Source organism: Pelodiscus sinensis, chromosome 17 (assembly GCF_052426305.1).
Source record: "Pelodiscus sinensis isolate ZL-2025 chromosome 17, ASM5242630v1, whole genome shotgun sequence".
Lineage (NCBI taxonomy): Eukaryota > Metazoa > Chordata > Testudines > Trionychidae > Pelodiscus > Pelodiscus sinensis.
The window spans coordinates 9,736,084-9,762,163 of NC_143068.1; the positions used below are offsets into that span (position 1 = coordinate 9,736,084).

The 26,080-nt window shown below is 46.6% G+C and overlaps 1 protein-coding gene across 1 annotated transcript in view; it reads right to left on the reverse strand.

The window, feature by feature from the left end:
* COL9A3 (collagen type IX alpha 3 chain) overlaps window positions 1-26,080 on the reverse strand; it is an 87,414-nt gene that overhangs the window by 16,684 nt on the left and 44,650 nt on the right. The window contains exons 11-25 of the mRNA XM_075901075.2: window positions 25,400-25,456; window positions 21,493-21,546; window positions 20,930-20,983; window positions 19,760-19,813; window positions 18,713-18,766; window positions 17,360-17,413; window positions 15,843-15,896; window positions 15,000-15,053; window positions 12,976-13,029; window positions 11,855-11,899; window positions 10,773-10,826; window positions 9,841-9,894; window positions 6,196-6,249; window positions 4,411-4,482; window positions 8-43 (exon numbers count right to left, since the gene is read on the reverse strand). Of these exons, the coding sequence (XP_075757190.2) occupies window positions 8-43; window positions 4,411-4,482; window positions 6,196-6,249; window positions 9,841-9,894; window positions 10,773-10,826; window positions 11,855-11,899; window positions 12,976-13,029; window positions 15,000-15,053; window positions 15,843-15,896; window positions 17,360-17,413; window positions 18,713-18,766; window positions 19,760-19,813; window positions 20,930-20,983; window positions 21,493-21,546; window positions 25,400-25,456 (804 nt within the window). The remainder of the gene's footprint in view (window positions 1-7; window positions 44-4,410; window positions 4,483-6,195; window positions 6,250-9,840; window positions 9,895-10,772; window positions 10,827-11,854; window positions 11,900-12,975; window positions 13,030-14,999; window positions 15,054-15,842; window positions 15,897-17,359; window positions 17,414-18,712; window positions 18,767-19,759; window positions 19,814-20,929; window positions 20,984-21,492; window positions 21,547-25,399; window positions 25,457-26,080) is intronic.

The window sequence follows — 26,080 nt, forward strand, 5'->3', positions numbered from 1 at the left end:
GGCTCACCTGGTTACCTTTGGGACCCGAAACTCCAGCAGGACCCTGTGAACAGGAAACAGGGAGAAAGAGCACAGAATAGTTATTTCCCCATGCATGCCTAGCACCGTAAGGGGTGGGGGAAATGAATCCGGTAATTGCCAGCTAAGACGAAGAGGCAAGACAGGGAGGACAACTCATCTGTGGTTCAGTTTGTTTTGCAGCAATATTCTGGAGCTGGTGTGGTTCACATGTCTTTCCTGACCATTACAGTACATCTAGGCCAGTGTTTCTCCACCTTTTTTTTTAATAAAGTACCCCTTCTTAAAAAAAAATTAAGTACCCTCAGTACCTACAGTTTTTAGATGCACATTTTTTTCTACCATTGCAACACATTTGTTTAAACAACATAATTGTAGCAAGGCGGGTGATGAAATTTGTAGGTGTAAAAAGTACAAAAATAATAAAGCGCTGTGAAACTTAAACCAAAAATTCAGTTTTCTCCAAATTCCAGTTGTGTTGACGTACTCCCTGCACCTTCTCTCGAGTACCCCTAAGGGTACTTGTACCACTGGTTGAGAAACACTGATCGAGGCCACATTGTTCTCCTCTGAACTGGCTCTCCCATCTCAACTCCCTCATAACCCATTCAACCTGCCGCCAAGCAAACGACTTTAATGAAGTGGATCTCAGTGGGCACTTCCCCCTCCCCACCATTCATTCCCTGTGGCCTCTAACACTAGACTTTGATCATTGCAAGGGGGAACGGTTCATTCTGTCCTTGTTAATTCACGAACAAAACTAAAATGTTCTGTGCATTTCATCCTGCCCATCTGACTCAGGGCCAGATTAATTCTTCTGGGCTCCAGGGTGGAGCCAAAATATGGGATTCAGAGTGCGGGAGAAAGCTGTGGGTTGAGACAGGGGGTTGGGTGTGCAAGGGGAAGAGGACTTCAACTGGGGTTGTAGGCTCTGGGATGGAGCTGGGGATGAGGGGTTTAAGGTGCAGGAGGGGACTCCAGGGTGGGGCCAAAGGATCTGGAGTGTGGGAGAAGGCTCGGGGCAGGAAGGAAGTTAGGTGTAGGAGGGGGTCCAGGGAAGGATGTGAGGGTACAGGGACTGGGTGGAAGTTAGGGTGCAGGAGGGAGCTCTGGGCTGGAGCAGGTGGTTAGGGTTTGGGGCACTTACCTGGGGCAGCTCCCATTTGGTGGTGCAGGTGGCTCCGTGCACTGCCTTGTACTCTCCTGCAGGCACTGCCCCCATGCAGCTCCCATTGGCCTCCATTCCTGGCCAATAGGAGCTGGGAGGGTGGAGCCTACAGGTGAGGGACATGCGCAGAATGAGCTTCCCGGTCCTTGCAGCTGCAGCCCATGAAGGGAGGGGGAATAGCAGCATATGGAGCTGCCTTCTCCCCCCGCCAGGCAGGGTCGGAATGCAGGGGCTTTCGTGGCTGCAGCCCAGGGTCCCAGGCTAAGCGAGCCCAGCACAAATATCTGCAGTTTGGCACTTATTTGCAAACCCCTCCCTTAGCCCATGGCCCTGAGTTGCAGCCCCTAAAGCCCCTTCCTTAATCCAGCCCTGATCAGACTTGTCAAATTCTACTTCCTTACTCACTCCTGGGCAAGGTTCCGTCCCCTCCTCATCTCCGGGCAAGTAAAAGAGACTTAGATTGTTTATAAGGAGCGTGGCTTTGTGTTTCAGGACTAGTGAATGTTCATGACCGTTCTACAAGGCCTCTAACAATATGTCCATTTTCACAAAGGTTTAGGGTTGGCTGTCCCTGACAGAGAAGCAAGATTAGGAACTTGCTGGGAAGGGATCCGTCTTGTCTGGTATCCTATTCTAAGTGGTAGGATCAGATGTCGATAGGAATAAAAGGATTTTACTTGGTGAACACAGCAGCTGTATTTATCCATGTACAAGTAATTTAGCCAATCTGAAGAAACATCCCAAAAAGCAACCAAGCCTATTTAGCAAACAGAGAAGGAAGCAGTTCATTTGCAGCCCTGGCTATGATTTTGGATCCATCTCACACAGCTGGGAGCAAATTCAAGTTTGCTGCAACGTGTTGTGGAATGGTTCAATTATTGTAATCTTTGAACAGTGGTTTTATAGAACATTCATCGATTTGGCCGTTGGGAAACGTGATTTTTTTTCCATGGCTCTAGAAATTGTTCTAGCAGAACAATGTGATAGAACACACACACAAGATTAGTGGGCATCATTTCATTTAAGTCAAGCACTAAAGATCCAATTAAAAAACTGAAAGTTCTATTAAAAAAACTTTCCCTATTAAAATAACTCAGAGGTAACAAGCCAGAAGGTAGAAATGCAGAAACAAATTTGGATATTTAGAGCTTGTCGTTTAAAATGAATCCGTGGCAAATGCAATATTTCCCCCCCAATCCTGTGATAGGGCTGCTACTTTTTAAACACTATTTGTTCCCTGTTCGCTCATTTTTAACAGGGCCATAGTTCTAAAGGGATGCGTCGTCTCCAAAAATAACATTTCTCCAACTGCCCAATCAGCGGTCCTTGTTCTCGCAATCTGACTGCCGTTGTAACTTCCAGACTCATGGCCCCTTCTGACTGGCCCCTTCTGACAGAGAAGCATCATCTCTATATAAGGTTCTTCCAAATCTAACACAGAGACCCATTGTGAAATCCGTGGCGCACAGGGGTGATTATTTACCTAACAGCTGACATGAAGCGAGCCATGGAACACACAGCTACTGTTCTCAGGCAGCAGAAGAGGGAGGGAAATCATTCATTTTTGCCCAGCTGGTTTCTTTTCAATAATTCTATTGAAATCAAACCACTGGATTTTATTTTTAAATTCTAGCCTATTTAAACCCAGGTATGTTTCAGGTTGAAAAAAAAAAAGGATTTAAAAAAGTCCTAAGCAAATATTCTAAGAAACTAAAATGTAACTTTCCTGTGAGCACAGTGATCTTGCACTTTGATGAGGTCTGCATATCCGGCATGCACAGTAAACCCATTCTGGCTCTGGCTCTATTGCAAACAAATAGTCCAATTTGGTCGAGATAGGCACTAGAAATCTTGTTGAAATAAACTACTCAGTTTAATCATAGTGGGACTTCTAGGAATGGCGCTGCAGCACTAGAAATGTTGATTAGTTCATGATTTCCTCCCTTTTCCTGCTCTACCTCCTATGACTCAGGGTTGTTGTTCATTTTTAGCAATAGGTCAGTGAAAGCCTGATCTGTCATGATCACCTGCTGAAGCTCACATCAAGACGCATAAAGGAATGATTCTGCTTGTTAATCAGTTGTACCTAAATATCAAGACATAAGAACTTGGCCTCTCTAGGTGACTCTTCTGCCTTGCATACTTATGTCCCCCTATGCCATAGTATCTGTGTACCTCCCAATTTGTAATTTATTCTTATGCTCTTGTGAGGCAGGACAGGGCTGTTATCCCCATTTTACAGAAGGGGAATCGAGGTAGAGAAGGCTAGTGACTCACCCAAGGTCACATACAGTCTGCGGTGGAGCAGGGAATTGAACCCAATCTCTGAAGCACTAGATCGGCTTAGTCTCTTATTTCTATGAGCTGAATGGTGTCATGTGCTTGAATTTCAGCCCCTAAACTCTGCAGGGGAAGTTTTGCACTTGCAGAGGTAAATGTCATTGGATGCCTGTATTTGATCATTCGCAATTGCAGGCCATTGCAAGTCAGCAAGGTAGCATCTAATCACTACTGTTTGCCCCCGCAATTTGTCTTAGTTATCTGTTGCTATAAAAACGAATGCTAGAGGTCGGGTTCAAAATGAGATGCTGAAAATTTTAAGGGGAGGGGCTGCCAAGTGCACTGAATATTTGATTTTTGTGTTCCATCGTCTGTCTGGCAGGGAGCAGAAGCTAGTGCAGCTCTGCTAAATTTACTTTTATTCCCAGATGTCAGAGGACACTAGGGACATAGTTGTACCTCTGAAAGATCTGGGGAAAATCCTGATAAATAAACAGATTGGTTTGCTGCATAATCAACACTTAGGGAAAAAGGAGTAAGGGCTAGTACATTAAACCAAGCAGAGACAGGCAGACGCTGCTGACACAGGCCTCAGTGGGGAGAATCTGCTATACAGGAAAGTTATTCTGTTTGTCAGAGGTTCCCCATACTTGGTCAGTTTCTCACCCGGAGTGGAAGGAACTGGGTAGGGAGAGGGTACAGAAAGGACAGCTCTCATTCAGACCATCCTCTCAGGAGCAAACCAACTAAAAATGGTTTTTTAAGACACAAAAAGGTCAAAATCAGAACAAAACTTTTCAATTGACTTGAACTGAAACCGTTTCCAGAATTTTTGGTTCATGAAACTATTCAAGATTTTGATTTTTCACCCGGATTTGGTACGGAAGCCTTGTTAGAGACCCCAGCTGTATTTGCAGGATGGTAAACATGCCGGCTCTACTTACCCTGTCACCAAATTCCCCACGGATCCCAGTAGGGCCAGGGAGTCCAGGTTCCCCACTGGCACCTTTGCGGCCCTATAGAGAAAATAAAACAAAGACAAGAGTCCTTGCACCTGTTAATGACCCAAGAGTTCACCAGATTTAATATCGATTCCCTCAACCAAGCCATTAATTCCCGATTCCCTTTTCCTTCTTTCCTCCCCCAAGTGCCAAACACTATCCCTGTCCTTGCTCTCCTTTCAGCCCTCTGTCCTGCCCTTTTCCTTCCCCGTGTTCTTGCTTGCCGTCCCCACCCTTCCCCTCCAACACCACTTAGAGGGATGGGGAGATGACATTTTGAGGTACTCCAGCCCATCCCCTAGCAGGGCATCAGTGCCATTAGCCCAGGCTGCTTAGCAGCTAGGTTAAGCCATGGGGGTGCTCCCCCAGAACCAAATTTGGGAGACAGGAAGCAACGAAAGCTTCAGTAGGACGAGGCTCCCTGGGCCTAGGATGATACAGCCCTTGCTGCTCTGTGGGGTCGGTATCTGGAGAACTGCATGGAAACCATCAGATATTTAATTCCAAGCAGCTTTATAAGAGGCCGTGTGTAAGGCTGGCCTGTGGCTCCTGGAAGACATTTGCACAGCACTGGGAGAGGCCTGGAGAACAGAGGTGGGAGGTGCTGCCGATATGGGAGTGATGGGTGATGCTCCTGAGTAGACAGTTCAGCTGCTCTGGCTCCATGTGGAATCCTGGGGCGGATCTGCACTTGGACGGCTTTGCTGACACCAGATCCACCGCTGCGCTGCGTCGGCAAAGCGCTCCCGGTGGGGATGCACATTTGCCAGCAGAGCTGTCCAGCCCCCGCCTCCTCCAAGTGAATACTGGCAAAAGAGCAGCTTTGCCGGTAAAACGGAGTCTCGGCTTAAGGCTTTTGCTGGCACAGCTCTGTTGGCCTGGGGGCCCAGCTCATCACCGACATAGTTATGCGGGCTGTAGTTAGGGGTAGACCTGGCCCTAGACGCTTTTTCGCTGGAGAGGGGAGAGTCACTGCCATGTAGTATCATGGGACTGGGGTGACCGGATTAAAGAAGGGGCACAGAGGATACTCAAGATGAGTGGGTTGGGAATATTCCGATGAAGAAGAATATAAAATGATCAACTCTAAGGGTATGTCTACACTACCACCCTACTTCGAACTAGGATGGTTAATGTAGGCAACCGGAGTTGGAAATGAAGCCCGGGATTTGAATTTCCCGGGCTTCATTTGCATATTGCCGGGCGCCGCCATTTTTAAATGTCCGCTACTTCGGACTCCGTGCCCGAAACTACCACGAGGAGTAACGGTAGTTCGGAATAGGAAGCCTAATCCGAACTACCTAGTTCGTGCCGCGTGTAGCTGCAGGCTCGGAGTCCGAACTAGCGGACATTTAAAAATGGCGGCGCCCGGCAATATGCAAATGAAGCCCGGGAAATTCAAATCCCGGGCTTCATTTGCAACTCCGGTTGCCTACATTAACCACTCTAGTTCAAACTAGGGTGGTAGTGTAGACATACCCTAAAAGCCTTCCTCTGTATCGGTGAATTAAAGAGAGTGTGTGTTTTTGTGGTGGACAGAGTTGTATTTTGGCCACTAGCTCCCCTTTTCTCTGTATTACATCAAAGGAAGCATTAAATAAGTTCTGATTAATTGAAATCCAGGTGCTCCTCTAATCTGTCCTTATCACCCCATTATCTTGTTTGCACAGACCCCTTACGAGGAGAACCTGGTGTGTACTAAATTACCCCTATTGCTCACTTACTGACCTGAAAGCCTCTTACACCCGGGGCTCCCAATGGGCCTTGAAGACCAAGTGCGCCCTAAGAAAGAGAAGAACAAGCCTCATTCAGAAAGATAATACACAACCAACTGAGTCATGAACACAGTTAAATTGCCTTTGTTGTAACAACAAAAAGCAGGCTGTCTTGGGGAATAGAAGAGGTCCGAATAGTCGTGCTGATGGACGGCCATTATAATGCAGCTTGCTGCATATTGAACTTTATTCCGACAATGAACTTTATTCCATTCCCCATAATGATTATTTGTTTTACTCATTTGATTCATTTGGTGCTTATGGACACAAGGGACTAAGTGACCCTGGCTAGAGAAGGGCACAACAGGACATGTGCACGTTTCCCTAGACACGTTTCCCTATACACACAGCCCTGAGATTATGTCAACACGGACCTGCCACGCCAGTTCTGAATGGATCTAGTTCATTGGCCTGATTCAGCAAGGTGAGGAAGCAGATGCCCGATTTCAAGCACACGACTAATCCCACTAAAATCAATGGGAGCTTTCTGACCACAATATGCTACCTGGTGCTTTTGTGAAGGACACACCTGACCATTCCCTTGAGACTTCCTGGTCACTAAAGGGGGTGGACTTTCAAATAAGCGGCCAAGGATTCCACTCATTATTATTTTTACACCCAGGCAGGAGCTTCATGAGCTGCTATTCTAAATTTCAGGAACAGAGATTCCTTCACCCCTTTTCCAATACACAGATCATTTTGTTCATAGTAGGCTGATGAATATCCTGCTTGGAAAGAAATTTTCCAGGGGGAGAGAAACGGTAGATGGAGATGCAAGCAACTCCAGCACTAACTTGATCACACATATTTAATTACATGCAGGTTAAGTTAATTAATTTACTGAACCGGTTTCCAACTCTTACTGAATTGTCAGATGATGTTAGGAAGAAAACTGGTAATTAAAGAAACAGACTGCAGGGGTTGGCATTTTGAAAACCCGAGGCCTGTTTCCAGATGTGTTGAGCATCCACCATTACAAAGAAAGCAAATAGGAGCTGCGAGCGTACAGCCCCTCTGAAAGTCAGGCATTTGGTGTCCAACCTGCCCTCTTGAAATAAACATATACAAATACAAAGGCATGATACGGTGCATACATTGGTACATGCAAAACTGGCACTCACATCCGTCTGCAGGCACCTTTTACACAAGCAACTTAGGTGAGGCATTTTGAAAATGCAGCCTTTTGCGTTTTCTGTTTTTCCAACTAAAACATTTCTGATTGAAAATGAAGAGCTGTCTACAAGATTCTAGGCTGTATTCTACTGAGAGAATAACACACACACACACACACACACACACACACACACACACAAACACACACACACACACACACAAGATGGTGGATCAACTTTTGAAAGTGCCTAAGTGACTTAGGAGCCTACGACTAAGCAATAAGGCTCTTCTGAAAATGGGACTTTGACTCCAAAGTCACTCGGTACAATTGTCTCAGGACCTATGTCATGTAGGTGCTAAAATCCCATTGTAAAATTAATGGGATTTAGATGGTTCTGATGATTTTGCCTGTAGCTTTGGAAGTATAGAGAACTAGTTCTATTTATTTTCTGACCCATCAATGTTAGTTGCCTCAAGCATATAGGATATTATACAAGTCATGATCGCATACTAGTGTTAAATGGATAAAAATGTAACTGACATCACTCATACACTGGAATAAAGCTACTGTCATTGAGATAAAAATCAGACCTTAGTTCAGTGAAGTACTTAGGCATGTGTCCTTCTTTGCACCTATAAGCAGTCCCACGTCAGTAGGCTATGTAAAACCTTTAGTTTTTTACTCAATAAGATCTGAAGTTAATGGGAGTCCCGCGCTTAACATTGGGCACATGCAGATGTGAATTGCACTTTGGTGCACAGCTCCAGCAAGAGCTGTGGCAGAAGCCAGCAGGGAGCTATTTAAAGAGCTAGTAGGAACCTGGGTTGCAATAGGACAGTAGCTGTAAAAAATTTTAAGTTACTTTCACCACTGGACACATGCTTAAGTACCTTCCTGAATCCGGACTCCGACAAATAGAATTTCACATATGCTACTATTCTCTCTCATTTACATGATCTAACTTCACTTTCTGAGCAATAATTCCCCAATTTAGGTGCAGTGTATTTATTAAAGCAATGCCATTATGCAACTGAAGCAAAGCGAACAAAGTTAATAGGGTAAGTGAAATTCTGCCATGAAAATGGCTTTGAGAGATTCCACCTACATTGTCTTTCAGTGACTCTACGTCAGATTTACTCAGTTTACAACATAAAAAGGAAAAAAAGCCTGTTTTTCTAACTGCCAGGATGACAAACTCATTCGGAAATCTCAAAGTCCAGTTGGATTCTTTCTGGTTTGTGCTTCATTAATGCAATCTATTACTGTGAGACAAATGAAAATCTAGATCAGTCTCCCATAGCTGTGCTGGCGCTGCATGGCTCTCAACCTTCATTTTTTAAAGGAAGAAGACATGACCTAGAATAAACCCAAGCAGCAAATCTAATTAAATAAAATAGTGCCATTTTTATACAGCCACTTTACTGGCTATGATGACACCTCCATGCCTCTCAATTTTTCTTCCTGCTTTCATTTTCTCATTTAACTTTGTAACTGTCTTTCTTGTAGAGCACAGAGCTATACGTTCCTTTACAAAATAAAGCTGTATGCTACTGAAAATGACCGTTATGTGGCCATGCTTTTAAATAGCCCAAGCCAGACCCTGATCTCCACTGAAATCAGTGGAGTTACTCTGAAGTCACACGGGCGTAAGTAAAGCCCCATCTAGATTTGAAAAATGAACAGCTGTAACAAAACCAATTTAGTTAAACCCGTAAATTCCCCTAATATAGACACATTTACACCTGTTTAACCCTTGTTTACATAGATTTTGCATAAGGTGATACTAATACAAGTTAGTAGGAATACACATGGGTTAAGCTGGTGTTAGTAAACCTGACTTAGAGGGTTGCACCAGTTTGACTTGATCTTGTTAAACCGGTAGACTTTTCTAGTATAGATGAGATCTGAGATGAGAATCCGTCCCTTTCTCAATATATTCCTTTTTATTTTGCTTTGCCAGCTAAATATCTCACAATTTCCCCACCCAATTTTACTTTGAAATGTAAGGACATAAAAACAAATAATTTTTGCATCTCTCAGGTATATTTCCCTTTTCTTGGAAGTTTAAAGAGCAGGTTTTTTCGAAGAATTACATATCTCGTGTTCTGCCCATACAAGAAATCACCTTAGACTTAATTTCAAAAATACTTAAGATAAAAAACTCCTGTAAATTCAGGCCCAGCCACAACAGTTGCACTGGTGGGGTGTAATAGGAAAATAAATGGTGATCTGGAATTTGTAATATTGTGAATGTCAGTTCGCGCTCTCACACTATTTTGGTGACTTCAGTTTGGTTACTCCATATTTACACTGAGGTAACAGAGAGGAGACCTTGGCCCTTGTATTTTCAGCTAAAGCCATTGATGTTACGCCAGTAGAAGATGCAGCTTTTTATTTTAGCTTGATAGAGGCTCTGAAGATTGATCACAGAGGTCATTTAAGTACAGAAAGATTTGAAGATTGACAAAGCAATGTTCTACTTACAGATGATCCTCTCAATCCGGGCTCACCTCTCTCACCGGGGACACCAGCATCACCCTATCAACAATATCAGAAAGTCATCTGTGCTGTTTTTCAAGCAGGAATACAAACTTCCCAGCCCACTGTAGAAGTATTACACAAATATATTATTGGTGCCTCACATCACTGTCAGTTCCTGGGTGTCAGCTATTTAATGAATTATAACAATACTGCCTAGCTGGTATCTAGCACTTGTCATCCACAGAGCTCAAGCACTTTACGAAGGAGGCCAGGATCATTAGCCCCATTTTACAGATTGAGAAACTGAGGCAGAAAGTGGCACTGTGACTTGCCCAAGATTACCCAGCCACCCAAGAATACAACCAGGGTTTCCTGAATCCCAGTCTATCCACTTGAGCAGGGGGTTTCAAAGTTGGGTCGTGGGCCTGCCCGGGCAAGCTGCTGGCGGGCCACGAGGTGCTTCATTTATTTAAGCATCCATAGGTAAGGAGCCTCACAGCTCCCATTGGCTGCAGTTTGCTGTTTCCAGCCAAGGGGAGCTGTGGGAAGCAGCGGCCTGGGTCACGCTGCCTCCCTAAATGGGCCTCATTGACCCCAATGCAGCAGGGTAAGTGGTATTTGAGCACAGCAGCTTCTGAAGAACACACATGACTGATGCCCCACATCACACTTGCCAGATACAGTCACACACAATGTTTCTACATCCACAGGTGAAGGACTGTGTTGTCAGCCCTGTGGGCACAGACTTTTATAGATCTCTGTATACAAACCATATACATATGTGCATGTGCACGTGTGAGGGAGATGTCCATATCGCTTCCTACAGCTATGCCATGCTCAATTGTGCCTGAGAAGCAGCATGGGAGCAAAAGCTTAGTGGTGGAATTTAAGAAGCCCTGAATATTATGATATATATAAGATGTGGAGATACCTACAGGGATACCTGGTTCTCCAGATGGACCTGCCTCTCCCATCTCTCCAGGACTACCCTGTAGGGAAGAGAACAAATGGTCAACTGGCTGGATAAGATAACAAAACAGACTTAAAAGCAGGAATAAAATACCAAGAAGAGTCTTCTTATAGCATATAACTTTATAGATCAGTTTTGCTAAAGCGCGCATGCTCGGACTTCCACTATATTAAGCAACATCGCATGTGGGAGGAATTTCCTCCTGAACACAGTCAGTGAAGAGTGTGCACCCTGATGCATGAGGATTAGTAGTCTTTGTATATAGTAACAATAAGACAGATGCTAAATAGAAAATTGAAATGGTGGGAAAGTCAGAACAAACACACTTCCATGAGCAATTTCATGATAAATTATCTCAGCCTGTTTCAGATTTTCTTTCAACCAACATTGCTGAGATCCAGCAGAATGTCTCAAGGTGTAGGAATGAAATGCACTGTTATAAAGCTTCCATGTAGCTCATTTTGAAGGAGACTGTTGATGCAGATTTACTCAGAAAGCTGTTTTACATACATTGTGTGGCAGCTATGCCTCATGACTTCAGGGTGAAAGTTTGGCAGCAGTGAGGCAAATTCCAAAATTTTGCCACTGGTAGGGTTATCAGAGGCCTCTTTGTGGTTTTTGGAATGGAAGCAAATTGTCTAAAGAAACTTTTGTCTTGAGAGAGCTTCACAAATAAACACCTTTGGAGATTGAATTTAATTACCTTCTATTTTGCATTTCAATTTCTCAAAGTCAAATCTCCAAAAGTCCTACTGAGAAACAGCTGAGCAGGTACAATGTGTACAGTGAGCAGAATAGCCATGTTCTGTCACTTCAACAGGTGACTCAAATGGGTCAGTTTAAAAAAAAAAAAAGCAGGCCCTGAGCGCAAGGACTCAATCCTGTAAATATTTATGCCCATGCTTTCTGCTCTTTAACTTCAGCGAGACCATTCTGGTGCTCAAAATTAAGCACATGCGTAAATGTTTGCCAGATCATACCTAAAACTGCAGTGCACTACATTGATACACTTAATAGTTTCCCAGTGAAAATACAACCTTCACTTACTAGTTCACCCTTTGATCCCTTGAGACCTGGTCTTCCAGGTAGCCCCTACAAAAAAAAAATCATAACAGAAACTGTTCAGTTTATAGACAATAACAATTACACAATTACTGTCTGATTAAACATACGTAGACATTCAGAATCACAGGACATACGTTTCTATTAGAGACATTTTTTCATGTGAAAACAAGGGTAGACAGTACCAGCTAGTTCATTATTCACAGTGCTACCCATACACCTCCCAATGACAACAATGAGAAAGAAGGGTGAACATGAAACATACAAATAACAACAGTAATTTACACTTACATAGAACCATGATACTGGAAAAGCTTTATAAAACTGGAAAGGGGTAAGTACTTTGATCATATTTTACTGATGAAGAAATTGAAGACCAGCGATATTAACTAATTTGGCCAATATCTTAGAATAAGTCATCATTCAGAACACTGTAGATTTTAGTCTGCCAACTTCCAGTCTATAGCCCTTTAGACCAAGGGATCACTGTCACCATGATACTAAAATTTTTCTTCTTTGTTTTATTTTGAAAATCTTAAGACACAAACTAACACCTTGGCAATGTGCCTAAGGTTTCAGCCACTCCACAGTGCCACTCTGGGAGGTGTGCCATTTTCAACTGAGTCACTTCACACTGACACAGCTGGGCCTGACACCCGAATCTGGAGTGTCATTAGTTGATTATCGCCAACTGCAGGGGAGAGAATCACTCTCTCCTCTCCCTAACAAAGTCTTTTGGCTGCAACGGGATTGGATGAGAAAATTTCTCTTCCATCGTGTTTCTAGCTGTACCGCCGTGGCTTACTTTGCGGCGCTCCCTGATTGCTTCCAATCTGTATAACGTACAGACATCTGTGTTCTCACCATGGGGAGGAAGAGTTTGATTTATGGGCTTAATGGTAGATGGAGAAAACTGGACAGATTTTGAAAAACATCTTGGTGCCTCCCAATGGGAATTACAAGCACCAGTGTCTTCCAAAATCTGACCAAAGTGTGAACAAGCAGCTCTTTGTAGCCTCCACACCAATCAAAGGACAGAGAAGTATAACTTGCATGTTGGGCAAGATGTTCCGATTCCTTTATGGAAATAATATTGTGACACTCACAGGAAGTCCGTTTGGCCCCTTCTCTCCAGGAACACCAACGCGGCCAGCATCACCCTATAAACAATGATAGGTTAAGGTGGACAATAGACTGATCTGATGCTGTTCACATTAGTCAGGGAAGACTCTTCAGCAAACAGGCATTTTACAGTCAGGGTTTATTTCCCATCCACCCAGTGTTTGTAGAATCCAGACTCACTTGTGATCTTAGAAAAGCCCCTTTGGAGGAACTGATCCTGTTTATATCCTCTTAGATAACCTGTGCTCCTTTTTACGATTACACCACGCAGGGAGTCACCTAAACCTTCTGACATTTAAGTTCAACGTTCAAAGTTGGATATTTTGGATTGGATTCGCCCTCCGCTAGCCAGCTTCAAGCCGGTGCATCACCATCGGTTTAGTGACTTACTCCTGATTTACATGGTTGTTAGCAGGATCTGAATCAGGCCTTAAATCTTTATCAGGCTTAATACTGTTCCAAGTCACACTTGTGTAAATAAAGAAAAAACTCCCCTGCAATCAATAAAGTTGTAAGCGAGGTCAGAATCAGTCCTCTGCATACATTCCTGGACAGTGATTCTAAGGAGAGTGCACCTGCTAAAATAGGGGTGCACATGTTATGTCTGCAAAACCCATGTCTGCAGGCACAAACTGGCATTTGAATCCAAAAGAACCTACTGGAGGTAGGTATTTTTGGGACACTATTCTCAGCCCCATATTTCTCACATGTGAAGGCTGTCCCTTCTCTCCTCCCTTCCCAGGAACAATAGGTACCTTTCCAAGAGAACATCCACCATGCTCTCCTTCAGAAATCTGAACCTCACAGTTACATTTCTAACTCTCTACCCGTAACAACACTTGTAAGTGATGAGAACAAAAGGATGTCTCCACCAACAGCTCTGAAAGGGTATTAACTACTTTTTGTGAGGAGACCCCTTATACTGCAGGTTTCACCACTAATAAGTCGCTTCAGAATTAGTCATTGTGTAATAAGGAGCTGTCACTGGCAATATCAGCTGTTCATTATGTTACACAATCTTTGGGTTTAATTTTGCGTTGGGATTTTTTTTCTCCAGGGTGATCAGTGTGCATTTGCTCTTCACGGAAGTTTATGCTCTAATACCCTAATACATTTCTCACAGGGGTAGCCATGTTAGTGTGTAACTTTAAAAAACAATGAGCAGTCCTGTGGCACCTTTGAGACTAACATGTTTGTTAGGTCATGAGCTTTTGTGGGTAAAACCCACTTTATCAGATGAGCTGGAGTGGAAATGACAAAATCCAGGGTTTATATAATAGCAAAAGAAGTTACCTGTCAATACAGTAAACTTCCAATAATCCGGCACCTTTAGGACCCGAGGGGCAGCGCTATGGGACCAACCCAGCAGCCCAGCTGCTCTGCCCCGGGTGTCCCCAAGTCAGCCACTGCTGAAACTGACCAGCGGCTGACTTGGGGAAGTCTGGGGGCAGAACAGCTGAGGTGCTGCCGGGTTGGTCCCGCAGCGCTGAAGGGCGGCGCTACGGGACCAACCCAGCACCCCAGCTGCTCTGCCCCAGGTGCTCCAAGTCAGCTGCTGCTGAAATCGACCTGCGGCTGACTCCGGGAAGCCCGGGGCAGAGCAGCTCCAATTGTCCGGCTGCCTGGAGCACTTCCAGGTTCCAGGTGGTGCCGGACTAGCAGGAGTGCTGGACCACTGGATGCCGGACAACTGGAGTTTTACTGTAGTAGGACCAGAGTTAATAAAGCTAATTAAGTCAGGCTGGATGTGGCTCACTCATACCATGTGATTTGGAAATGTGAATATCAAAGGCAGGGAAGTTGTCTTTGTAGCGTGTTAACCAGTTAACATAAATTTGTTAGTCTGTTAAAGTGCCACAGAACACCTTGTTCCTTGGTACAGGAAATCTTTCTCCTGAACTCAAGTCTTCCAAGCTTTGTTTTTCCTCCATGAAAGCCTATACCCTTGCACCATGGATGATAGCAATTGAAATCTTTCTGTGTGGGGTTTAAAGAGGATTCTACAAACCTTCTCACCATCGAGTCCAGGGGTTCCATCTCGTCCATCTTTGCCAGGCATGCCCTGAATAAGCACACGACGCAGCATAAGAATGTGACCCAGACACGATCAATTACAAAATCGCATGCAAAGGTTCAGCAACATGTCAGGATTCGCCAGTCCCTCAGTGCTGAATTACAAAGTCCCTCAAGAGTATTAATGAGCAATAAGTTCCTATAAATCTATCGTTGGTCATAGGTTTCACTAACTTTGGATATATTGTTGCAGGGCATCTATTCTTAACCACAATATAAATTCTAGGTCATAAAAGTTCAGCCCAGATTCTAAATTCCAGAGAACAAAACACAAACAAAGTCCCCAAACACAAACTTCAGAGACCCATTGTTATGGTATCTGACCTTTGTATTTTAAATTGTAAGCCAATTTTACAGGGAATCAATTTGATGTTATTAATTTCAAATGCAGCCTCTAAATTTATCCCTTCCATTTAGAGAGATGTCTGCAGAAATGCTGCTGGGGCATTAAATTGTTTGCGTGTCTGTATGGCCAGAGTGTGCAGCCTTCACTCCCAATAGGGAGCAGTCAGGCAAACAGTCCTATCAAGGACCATGGGCCAAATTCACCCTTGGGCCAAATTCCAAACTTATTGAGGTCAAACAGAGATTTACCACTGATTTCTACAGAATCAGACCATGAAGAGTTGCATAAAACAGATCCTTAGTGTCCATGTTCAGACAACTTTGAAACATACACCTTGAGGTGGAAACTACATCATACAGGAACAAACATTTGCTGTATTGTTAAATCCTGAACCAGGGAACAGAGAGATTGTAATTTTAAAATCTGACTTACAGGTTCTCCTATGGGTCCCCCAGTCCCCGGTGATCCTTTTGGTCCAGGTCTACCCTAGAAACAAACAAATCATTTATTGCCCAATGCTGGAAATATCCAGAGAAACAGGATAGGTAGCTTTAGGTAAAAGCATCAAATGCATTCAACATTCACATTTTAACCCTATAGGTTCATTTCGTTCCATTTGTGTTAGACCTTGAACTATCCACAGAGGATAACTAAGCTCATTTAGAGCACAAGCCCAGCGGAAGATGTGCGCTCATCACATCAGCACCAGCAGCCTGACCCAAACGAGCAAACTCCCATTGACACCAATGGTTGGTGAATCAAGTCCTGAGCCCGCAGACCCAGACTTTTAAATGTATGTACGTGTTGCTCCGCTTAGTGTTCTTATTAAGGCCTAAGTGACTTAAATGACTAAGTATTTAGGGGTCTAAGTCCCACTGACTTTCAGTGAGACACAGGCTCCTACATCACTTTTGGAAATGGGATGTAGCAGACTAGGTCATTTAGACCTTGTAATACTTAGTAGCAGAATGCTTGACACGGTTAAAAATCTGAGTCTTAATGCTCAGCTGTCTCAGAATGGCTGGGAAAATATTCCTGTTTTTCTCCCACTCACTTGAGTCCTGGTTGATGGAAAATATCAAGGATTAAATAACTAGCCTGACCAATGGAGCAAGTAAAAGGATTAGGAGGGGGAGTGTAGAAATCTTGCTACACTCTACTCCTCTTCCAGCCTGAAATCAGATTTCAGGCAAAAAGATACACCAAATGATGTAACTGTGCACGAGGTAATATCCTGTCAAAAGCTCTGATCTATGACCAGGTATAATACATGCACACGTGCACTATTTTCCATGAAGAAAATTTGCAAGAGTTTGTTTCTAAAGATCTTTTCTAGATTTGTTCTAGGAGCAGCAATAATTTCCAAACATTCTGATTCATAGAAATAACCACTACAGTTACTTAGCATGTAGCCAGTGATTTTTATTCACAGACCCTAACATGATGTAGAAGGATGAATAGGGATCACCATCCCGATTTTACAAATGGGGAAACTGAGGCAGGGAGGGATTAAAGCCACCCAGAGAGCTGGCAGCAGAACTGGGAACAGAACTATCTTCCATCTCCTGATCATCAGTGGTTGCTACATACAGATACTTCAGAAGGATTTCTTGCAAGGAAGAGATTAAGTTGGCCTGTGGCCTGGATCAGTGACGGAACATCTCACAGTGGAAGGTAAAGGCTGTGTTCTGAGGCCTCTTTGGAGCACAGGGTTGAGCGAAACAAATCCGAGGATTCTCCTTGAATCCATCTGTGTGTCCAATACCCGAAAGTGCCTCTCAGCCACAGGCATGAAGTTTCTCAGTTTCTAATCTACCTTGAGATTTTTTTTCCCCTTCTGCCTGCAAAGTGTCACAAATAGAAGGAAAGAGCCTTCACATGACTGCAAATGCAATTTCTTTGGATACCACGCTCACTATTTTAGGAGGAAAGAGTTTTATTGCACTTACAGTATCCCCTTTGGATCCTCTGTGCCCTTGAGGCCCTTTGTCTCCTCGGTCTCCCTATAATGATAAAAGAAAAGCCATTAGCCAGCTTCGTCTTGATGACCAACACCAAGATGGTCTCCATGCTGTTCTCGGGAATTCGCCGAGTGATGCCCACGTCACCTTGGGAACGTGGCTGGGCTTTCGCAGTTACACCCTCTAATACTGTGCGCACGGATGGATTGCAACTGGGGTCAGGCTGTGATTCCTCCAAGGCAGGGACTCTCGTTCATCTGAAAGACTTTGTTTGTTAAATATGGTGGAGGGGCAGGAGGGAAACCCACTGTGGCCACTTGGATCCTGATCGCAACAGTCCAGTGCCTGCTGCATGGGAAAGCGACAGGGCCTGACTTTAGTTCACATAGGGTGAATTTCCCCAGGGTCATGGACCTGCTGCAGTCCCACCATTCGAGGGCGGATGGTTGCAAAGCAAATGGGCTAAGGGATTCTGCATCCACCATGCAACACGGAGAAACCAAGTGGAGGAGAGGCTTGGCGGCAAGGCAGGCAGCGTGGATGGTGTGGCTACTAGGTCCTCAAACCCTTGGATCTAAGTGTCCCTACATCTTAGAACAGGGATGGGTGGCCTAAAGGGACAGGAGATGTGTCCACAGGGGAGGGGTGGGTTCCCCATAAGCCCACCACAGTTCCCCTGCACAAATCCCATTCACTCAGGATTTGTACAAGAAGGATGTGTAGTGGCACAAATGTAATGCAGGAGGAGTGTAAGGGAGGCACCCTTAGCACAGGACAAATATTTTACCTGGTCTGCGATCTAAATGTGACACTGACCAAAAGGAGGGAACTGCCGGAAAGCAGACGTGGAGCTTGCACAAGCTCCTCTTACCAAGCGGGACGTCGCCCCACACCGAGGGAGTGAAGGACGCACACAAGAGGAGAGTCCACGTTTGGTGAAGTGTGCATGTGGTGGGGAGGGGGAAAGGTGGACAGTGAAGAACTATGGGAGGCGCTGAATCTACGAGAGCCAGAAGGGGAGCTCGTGCGTAGCTCGGAGTGGTGGGGATCGGGGCTGAGGAAGATGGGAATGAGCCGGTGTCAGATGGGCAGGGGAGCTCTGTAGAGGGTATTAGGAAGGCTCTGTGGAAATACAATCGCTTGGGCACACCTCACTCGGGGACCACTGAGCTGACACAACAACATGTGTTATTTCTGGTGAGGGAATTGGGTGGTTCTTTTGTTTACTGGCAGCGGAAGATTTGGCGTGGTGAAACCAAGCAGTAGGCTTCAACAGTGACATTCGAGGCCAGGCCCAAGAGGACTCAAAGGAACTCTACAAAAGTAACAACAGATACATACTGCTTTCCCCGGGGGTCCTGGGAGCCCCGGTGGCCCTCGGAATCCAATAGGTCCCTAAAAACAAGAAGGCAGCATTAACCAGGTGCCATCAGTAACCAGTATTCCCAGGAGGTCTCCCATCCAAGCCCAAACCTACTTAGCTTCTGAGATCAGATGAAATCAGGGGTATTCAGGGTGGCATGGACTCTTCTGGACCACACTATCTAGCCACACCTCTAGGGGAACTATTATTACCAAGCAAGGGAGCACATACATATCAATGAGAAGACACAACATGCTCCTTAATAACTGTTTGGATTTTAATAGACTCCAGTAGAGGATATTGGTCTAAATCAGCCATTTTTCACTCAATCTCCTTGCTGTTCTCACCAGACTCATAACACTCACAGCTGTGAAGCCTGGGTAACATTCAAGCTCAGCTGGTAGCCCCTAAGCTGAAGCCCATGCTAGTCAGTCCCCACTGCTCAGTAACGGTTTGATCATATTCTCACCGAAGTCAGTGGCGCACCTGATGACTGGACCTTAGGACACCAGCGTTCATTCATGTTCCCCCCCCCCATTCATGATCTCCCCTCCCCCCAACGTTCTAAATATCTTTGTCCTCCCATTGGTTCTTCAGCTTCTCTTTCCACCTAGGAATCACATGCGAAACATTCAGAAGTTCCATTCCCCGCCCCCTTGCAAGGCTCATCAGCATCTTCATATCCTCACAGGAGATCTGCTTACCCCCCCATGCTTAGGTAACTGCCCTGAGATAGGGTCCCATCTGTGGCTACCCCATGCCCAGAACTTCCACTGACTTCAAGGTCAGTCCCCTACATGGAGAACTTGCAAGGATTAGGCCCACAGTTTGCATCTTCACAGAACTTCCTTTGTCCAGTCAACCCACAGGGCCACGAGACTGTGTAACTTTATACCCTTGCAGGACATGGACAGGAACTTAACAGGAGGCGGTGATTTCTAACCAGGGGCATAGGGTTTTATCCTGCCAGGGTTCAATGAGGGAAAAGTCCAGAGGCAAGTCTGGAGAAGATGACAGTTACTTACCCTGTCCCCAACTGGGCCCTCTGGGCCAGTGAGGCCTCTTAAGCCTCTTGGCCCCTAGGTGAGAAAAGCAACCAGTTAAAAGCCAGTCATTCAAATAAAGAACAGAAAGAGATAAAGGCAGGGAGGCGAAAATCTAAAAACCGAGGCCAAAAAGCCTTAAGACGCAACGACGAGTGTAGGGATTTTTGAGGTGGAGGACAAATTTCTTTCTCTAAGAACCTCTCCCCAAAGCACAGAGGTCTCCAGCAGAGACAGTGAGGTCTGGTTCTTCTGTTTGGGGCAGGGGATCGATTCAGGGAGGCGTCGTCACGGGGCAGGGCGGGGGAGGAAGGAGAAGGGGCTGGGGAACATGAAGCCAAGCCAGCCCTGATTACAGAATGAGCCCTGCTAGACAGAGAAGTTCACTACTTACAGCACACAGAGGCTGCACAGAGGGGGATGCGCAGGAGGCTGTCGTGAGATGGCAGAGTTAGAGAGGCTCCTGCCCAGAAAACCCTGGGACCAGGGAATTGCCCCAACCTAGGAAGGGCTGGGAATAGCCTGCTATGGCAGGAAGGACTCTGACCAGAGAGGGGGAGATTGGCCTGTACCGAGCTGAAGGCAGGAGGGAAGACTTGTGTGTTTCGTTTTGAACGTTAAGTGAATGAGTCAGACTCTAAGGAGGGAGGGCAGTTGTGACGGGCCTGACAAAGCCCTGCGTGGGGTCTCTTTGGGGAGCCGAGAAGGGACACAAGAGCTGAGGTGCTGGGGGCCAGGCTGCCCTGTGACCACCAGTGTGTGCCGGGGGGCAGCCAGGCCCTTACAACGGGGAGCCATCTGACCCTGGGCAGAGCTCAGCTCCCCTCACGCTTCAAATGTGCTGTTAGCCTCCGCCTGGCCTCAGAGTTGGGGAGGGGGGTTCTCCCTCCAATGTTTCATCCAGAGGATGGCACCGCTATCAGGGCCCAAAGCCAGGCCATGGCAGTCACATGGATCTCTCCAGTGGCTATGGATCAGGCCCTCAGTGCAGTCTGTGACTGGCAGCGCGCTGCCATCTCTGTGCTGGGTGAGAGGGGCTGGCTGAGCCCCGAACCACGTGGACAGCACCCCAACCATTGGCATTTCACACTGAAACCCTGCGTGACAGGTGGAGCATCACAGGAATGCTGTGGTTTGAAAGGCAGATTTTACCTGCAAGCCAACACTGCCTGGAATCCCTGGAGGACCGGGTGGGCCTGGGTCTCCCTGGAGACAGCAAATCAAAGCGAGGTTAGACAATGAGAAATCTCACCCTACAGCCTTCGGCGAATTCCCTCCTGGCAGCTCTCTTCCCAAGAATCTTCCCCAGCCTCACCCTTCTCACCAATCACCTGCCCAGACCCCCCTCGCCCAAACAGTGGCCTCATGGTCTGCCCCTAGCCTCTATGCAATTTCTTCCACGCGCAAAGAGCATCCATATCAATTGATCAGAGAGCTAAAGACAACTAACTAACCAGCCAATGTGTGTGATCAGTGCAGCTTTCGCACAAGCTGCAAAACCAAGCCTGGCAAAATTGGAAGTGCCAATGTAGAATCCACCCTTGAACATTTGTGATCATAGAAATTATTCTTTTTTTTAAATCTGAAACACACACAGTGGTGGAGGCTAATGATCAATCGTCTCTTTCCGCCCCATCATCATCCTGAGATAAATTCCTTGGTCTGACATTTTTCAAAAGACAAATCAGATTTTTTGTCTTTAAACAGAGTTTTACCTTCTCGCCATCTTTTCCTATTTCCCCAGGTTCTCCTTTGTGGCCTGTATGGCCCTAAAAATAAAACCAAGAGTCAGCTGAGTTTCAGGATTGCTCTGTGGCAGGTTAAGCTACAAAAAGGGGTGTGATGGCGTATCGGGGACCCCTGACCTTGCACCCCTGTCCGCAGCAAGATGTGACTCCGCCAGCCAGTAGATTAGAGAGGGTTTATTGCTTCTCAGAGATACAGCACGGCCCGGGTTCGATGTGGACATAGATAGGAGTAAGGGGCAGGCAGCCTTAGACCCCTTGGTACCCAGGCCCCTGATCCCCCAATACTTGATTTAGTCTGTTCTCTTCATGTTTGCCCAGCCAAGACTGCCCCTTCTCAAAACCACAGAACACTCATCCCCCCAGGTGGCCACACTGCTTCCTTTGTTTAAACCCCTTCGCCTGGCCAGGTGTGAAGTTGCTAGCCATGGTCTACATGCACTGCCCTTAGGGACAACCCCCCGCCCCCGCTGGGCAGTGCTTACAGACACACGCCAGTAGGGGTCACCCACAGCACAACACAGCAGCCAGCGAATGCCCAACCACAGTGAGCCACAAGAGTGTCCAGCCCCCCACTACGTCACAAGGAGGAACACGGGATTTAAACCAAGGCAGGTCGTTGACTGACGTTACTGGCGAGGAATTTACACATTTGCTGCATAGTATCAGTCCTCATTTCCTGGACGGGAGTTGCATTTGGTCAAGACATGTCTGTGTCCACGGGAAGGCACGCTACAGGTTGTACCTCTCTAATCCGCACCCTTGGGACCTGACTGGTGCCAAACCAGAGAATTTGCCAGACCACGGGAGGTCACTGGTGTCTAGCTGCATGACCAAAACACCCCACTGCTTCCTGGGCTCTTAGAAAACAGTTATGGGTCAATTAGAGCTAAACAACTGCACAGAACACTGAGAGACAGGTCTGGTGGCTGTGAACAAACTTTGTGGGATCATGGGAAACTTGGCTGCACTGATGATAAATGGACAGCCGGCTATCTAAAATCATGCCAGCATGGACATTGCCAGACTGGAGCGTGCCATACAAGAGAGGGTCAACCTGTATTAAAGTTGTGCATGAGTAACAGGTACAAAAATGCCTAAATTCTGTTTTCGAAAGTGTTGGCCAAGGAGAGGTGGGCTCTTTGTAACAGGGTGACATGCTCGGGGGCTGGTGAGTGAAGAGTTAAACCAGATCCTCTTACAGGACTCGCCACGTCTAGGTTGAATCATCTGATCCTAGGATAAAAAATTGGGCTGGAACTTTCAGTGAGGTGGGGATTGGGACTGAGAGGCCCGGGAGAATGCAGTCATGTCTGTATTCTTGAGGCAGCAGGGGAGTTGCTGAAGATGCAGGAGACACTGGGAGAAAGCTCTCAAGGCAGGGAAGTCTGGAGCAGACCTGGTACACCCGGGTGAGATTGTAAAGGCCAGCTGAGATGAGGAGAATTTGTGTTTCGTGTTATTTGGGATTAATCAGGAGAGACACTGAATTGCTTGGCATGGATCAAAGGACTAAAAAAATGGGACCCCCTTGTGGAGTTTCTTCAAACTGTGAGTTTTAAACCGCCTGGAAGAGAGGGAAACAGAGGCGGGGCACCACAGAGAGATCTTTGGCCATGAAGTGGCTGCCCATATTACAGCTCCTAAATGCCCAAGGTTAATTTTTTCAGTAGCATCTAAGTGACTGAGTCCCCAATGCCTCGTCACTTCTGAAAATGGGACGTGGGTGCTTTGGACATTTTTTTACCTGATGTCTTTAGAGTCTTTTTAGAGCCTCGATCCCCTTTGCCTTTGAATGCTCTCTGCTACCTTGAAATTGCATCCTGGCAGCAGCACATTGTAAAATGAGGAGTGGTCAGGGTCTAAGGTATGTGGGCAATAGGGTGAAATGGTATTTGGTCATGTGAGCTATGCCCTTTACACTACAATGGGTATCTCCAGGCCCATCAATGGAAGGGGCCAAGTGGGCAATTTTCCAGGAGCCCAGGTGGTTGAAAAGAGACTGGGGACCCTTGACAGCCACCATCGCTGTCAGCAGTGCAAGGAAAGGCTCTCTGCCCACTCTCACTCCATGCCACTCCTGGAAGCTGCTGGCACCATCCTTGCAGCCCTTGTGGGGAGGGGTGTGTCTGCACGCTACCCCTGCCAGAGCACTGAGTCTGCAGCTCCCATTGATCAGGAACTGCAACCAATGGGAGCTGTGGGGGTGGTGCCTGCAGGCAGCGCTGTGCAGAAACTCCTTGGCTCTGCTACTTAGGAGACGCTGCCAGAGAGGTGTGGTGGTCACTCTTGGGAGCCACACAAGGTAACCCTGAGGTAACCTCCTGACCCTTCCTACACCCCAACTCCCTGCCCCAGCCCAGAGCCTTTTCCTGCACCCCCTCCTGTACCCCAAACCTCTGCCCCCAGCTTTGTGAAAGTGACTGAGGATGGGGGAAAGCAAGTGACAGAGGGAGGGGGGAATGGAGGGAGTAGGGGGCGGGGACTCAGAGAAGGGGCGGGGACTCAGGGAAGGGGTGTGGCAAAGGTATTTGGGCTTGCGTCATTAGACAATGGGCAACTCTACCAGGCAGGCATGTGGCAATCCTGGTGTACCAGAAAAACACATCCAGCAGCACAGCCGGCAGCTCAAGCCAGCACAGGCCTGTGTATCTCTGCATCATACTGTAAGTGTGCTTTGAAAACAGTGCTGTGTTTCTCAGGGTCTGGCCCCAGCACTGATGAGAGGGTGTGTCTAAGGGTATGGCTCCCCCAGCTGGCAGGCCCGGGCTGGCTGTGCTCCATGATAGCATGTTACAAAGAGCAGGGTAGCAAGGGCAGCAGCCCCGGCTACTTGCCTGAGACAAGCCCAGAGGGTCCAAAGGGCTGGGTACTCAGGAAGCTTCCCCAAGCCACGGCCTGTGTTCCCCCAGGCACACTGCTATTTTTAGCCCACTAGCTCAAGCAGAGAAAGTGCAAGTCCGTCTGTGTGCACTGGGGAGCATCCTCCCAGCTGCAGGGGAACTGGGCGAAACGACAGCTCAGAGAGAGAGACTCGGGACAAGGAGCTGGATCCCTGATTTGGCAAAGCATGGAAGCTCCGCAATTCTCCCGCTGCAATCAAGGCAGGGGGTGCATACGTGCTTTGTGGGGCAGGCTCCTGGTGGGAAGCCCTGTGCATTTGGAACGCTCGTGGATGTCAATGGGATTTGCCTGTGCTGAATGCAGGATGGGGTGTGTGTCTTTCATCCGTCTCTTGAAAGTAAAATTGAATGGCATTGTGTGTCTAGGACAGGGATGGGAACCGCAGGCCCAGGGGCCAAAATCTAGTAGGCTGGGCCCTCCTAGGCTCTGGTGTGTGAGGGGAATGTGGGGAGTGTCTTTCTCCTTCTCAGTTAGAGACTATATCAGTGAGGTGGTGTTTTGGTTTTGGTTTTTTTTGCTTCTCACCTGCGCGTAGCCCCCCGACTAATTTTTCTGTGGCTCAGTGGGCCCCAATCCAGAAAAGGTTCCCCACTCTCGGTCTGGGGAATTCGCTCTAAGACACACAGGCTCAGAGAAAGGAGCCTTGCTTCACTGTATTACTTTTTTCATTGTATTCCTTTGGTATATATGGACATGCCAATTGTCTTCCAGAATATGATCTGAGGAAGTGGGTCTGGCCCATGAAAGCTCATCACCTATTAAACCATCTTGTTAGTCTTTAAAGTGCTGCATAGTTTTTCCTTTTGTTTTAGCAAGATCAGACTAACACGGCTACCTCTCAATTACTATTCAGAAAAGAGGATGTTAGTGGACTCTCCTCAGCATCAACCAAGTCCTGCTCTCAGCCGCAGGGCCTCCCACTGCCACGTTTTGGGACTCAGCTCCTTGTGTTTGCAGAGGATGTTTAGCTTACCTTGAATCCTGGCATTCCTGGAGGACCCGGAGGGCCTGGGGGGCAGAGAGCTGGGCACTGCACAAAACAAACATGTGTGGGTTTATCTAGCACAGACAATGGGTGTTTGGAGCAAGACGGGTTTCATTTTTATGGAGGGAGAAAATCTGCTGGTCAAGACAGAACACTGATACCTTGCTCTCATGTACCGTCTGCAGGGTTGCTGCCTAAGAACGGCCAGACTGGGTCAGACCAAAGGTCCATCCAGCCTAGTACACTGTCTGTCAGCAGTAGCCAATGCCAGGTGCCCCAGGGTGAGTGAATCGAACAGGTAATGATCAAGCGATCTCTCCTGCCATCCATCTCCACCCTCTGACAAACAGGCTAGGGACACCATTCCTTACCCATCCTGGCTAATAGCCATTTATGGACTTTACCTCCAGGAATTTATCTAGTTCTCTTTTAAACCCTGTTATAGTCCTAGCCTTCACAACCTCCTCAACCTGTATTAACTCCTTATCCACTTCACCTTGGAACACCAAGGCCGAGTCTACACTTAAAACACTGCATCGGTGCAACTACACTGGTTTCATGAGGCCCCTTAAGACGAAGGGAGAGAGCTCTCCTGTCAGTGTAGTTAATCCACCTCCGAGAGGATTAACTCCCCTGCTGACATAAGGCAGGTCTACACTAACGGGGCAA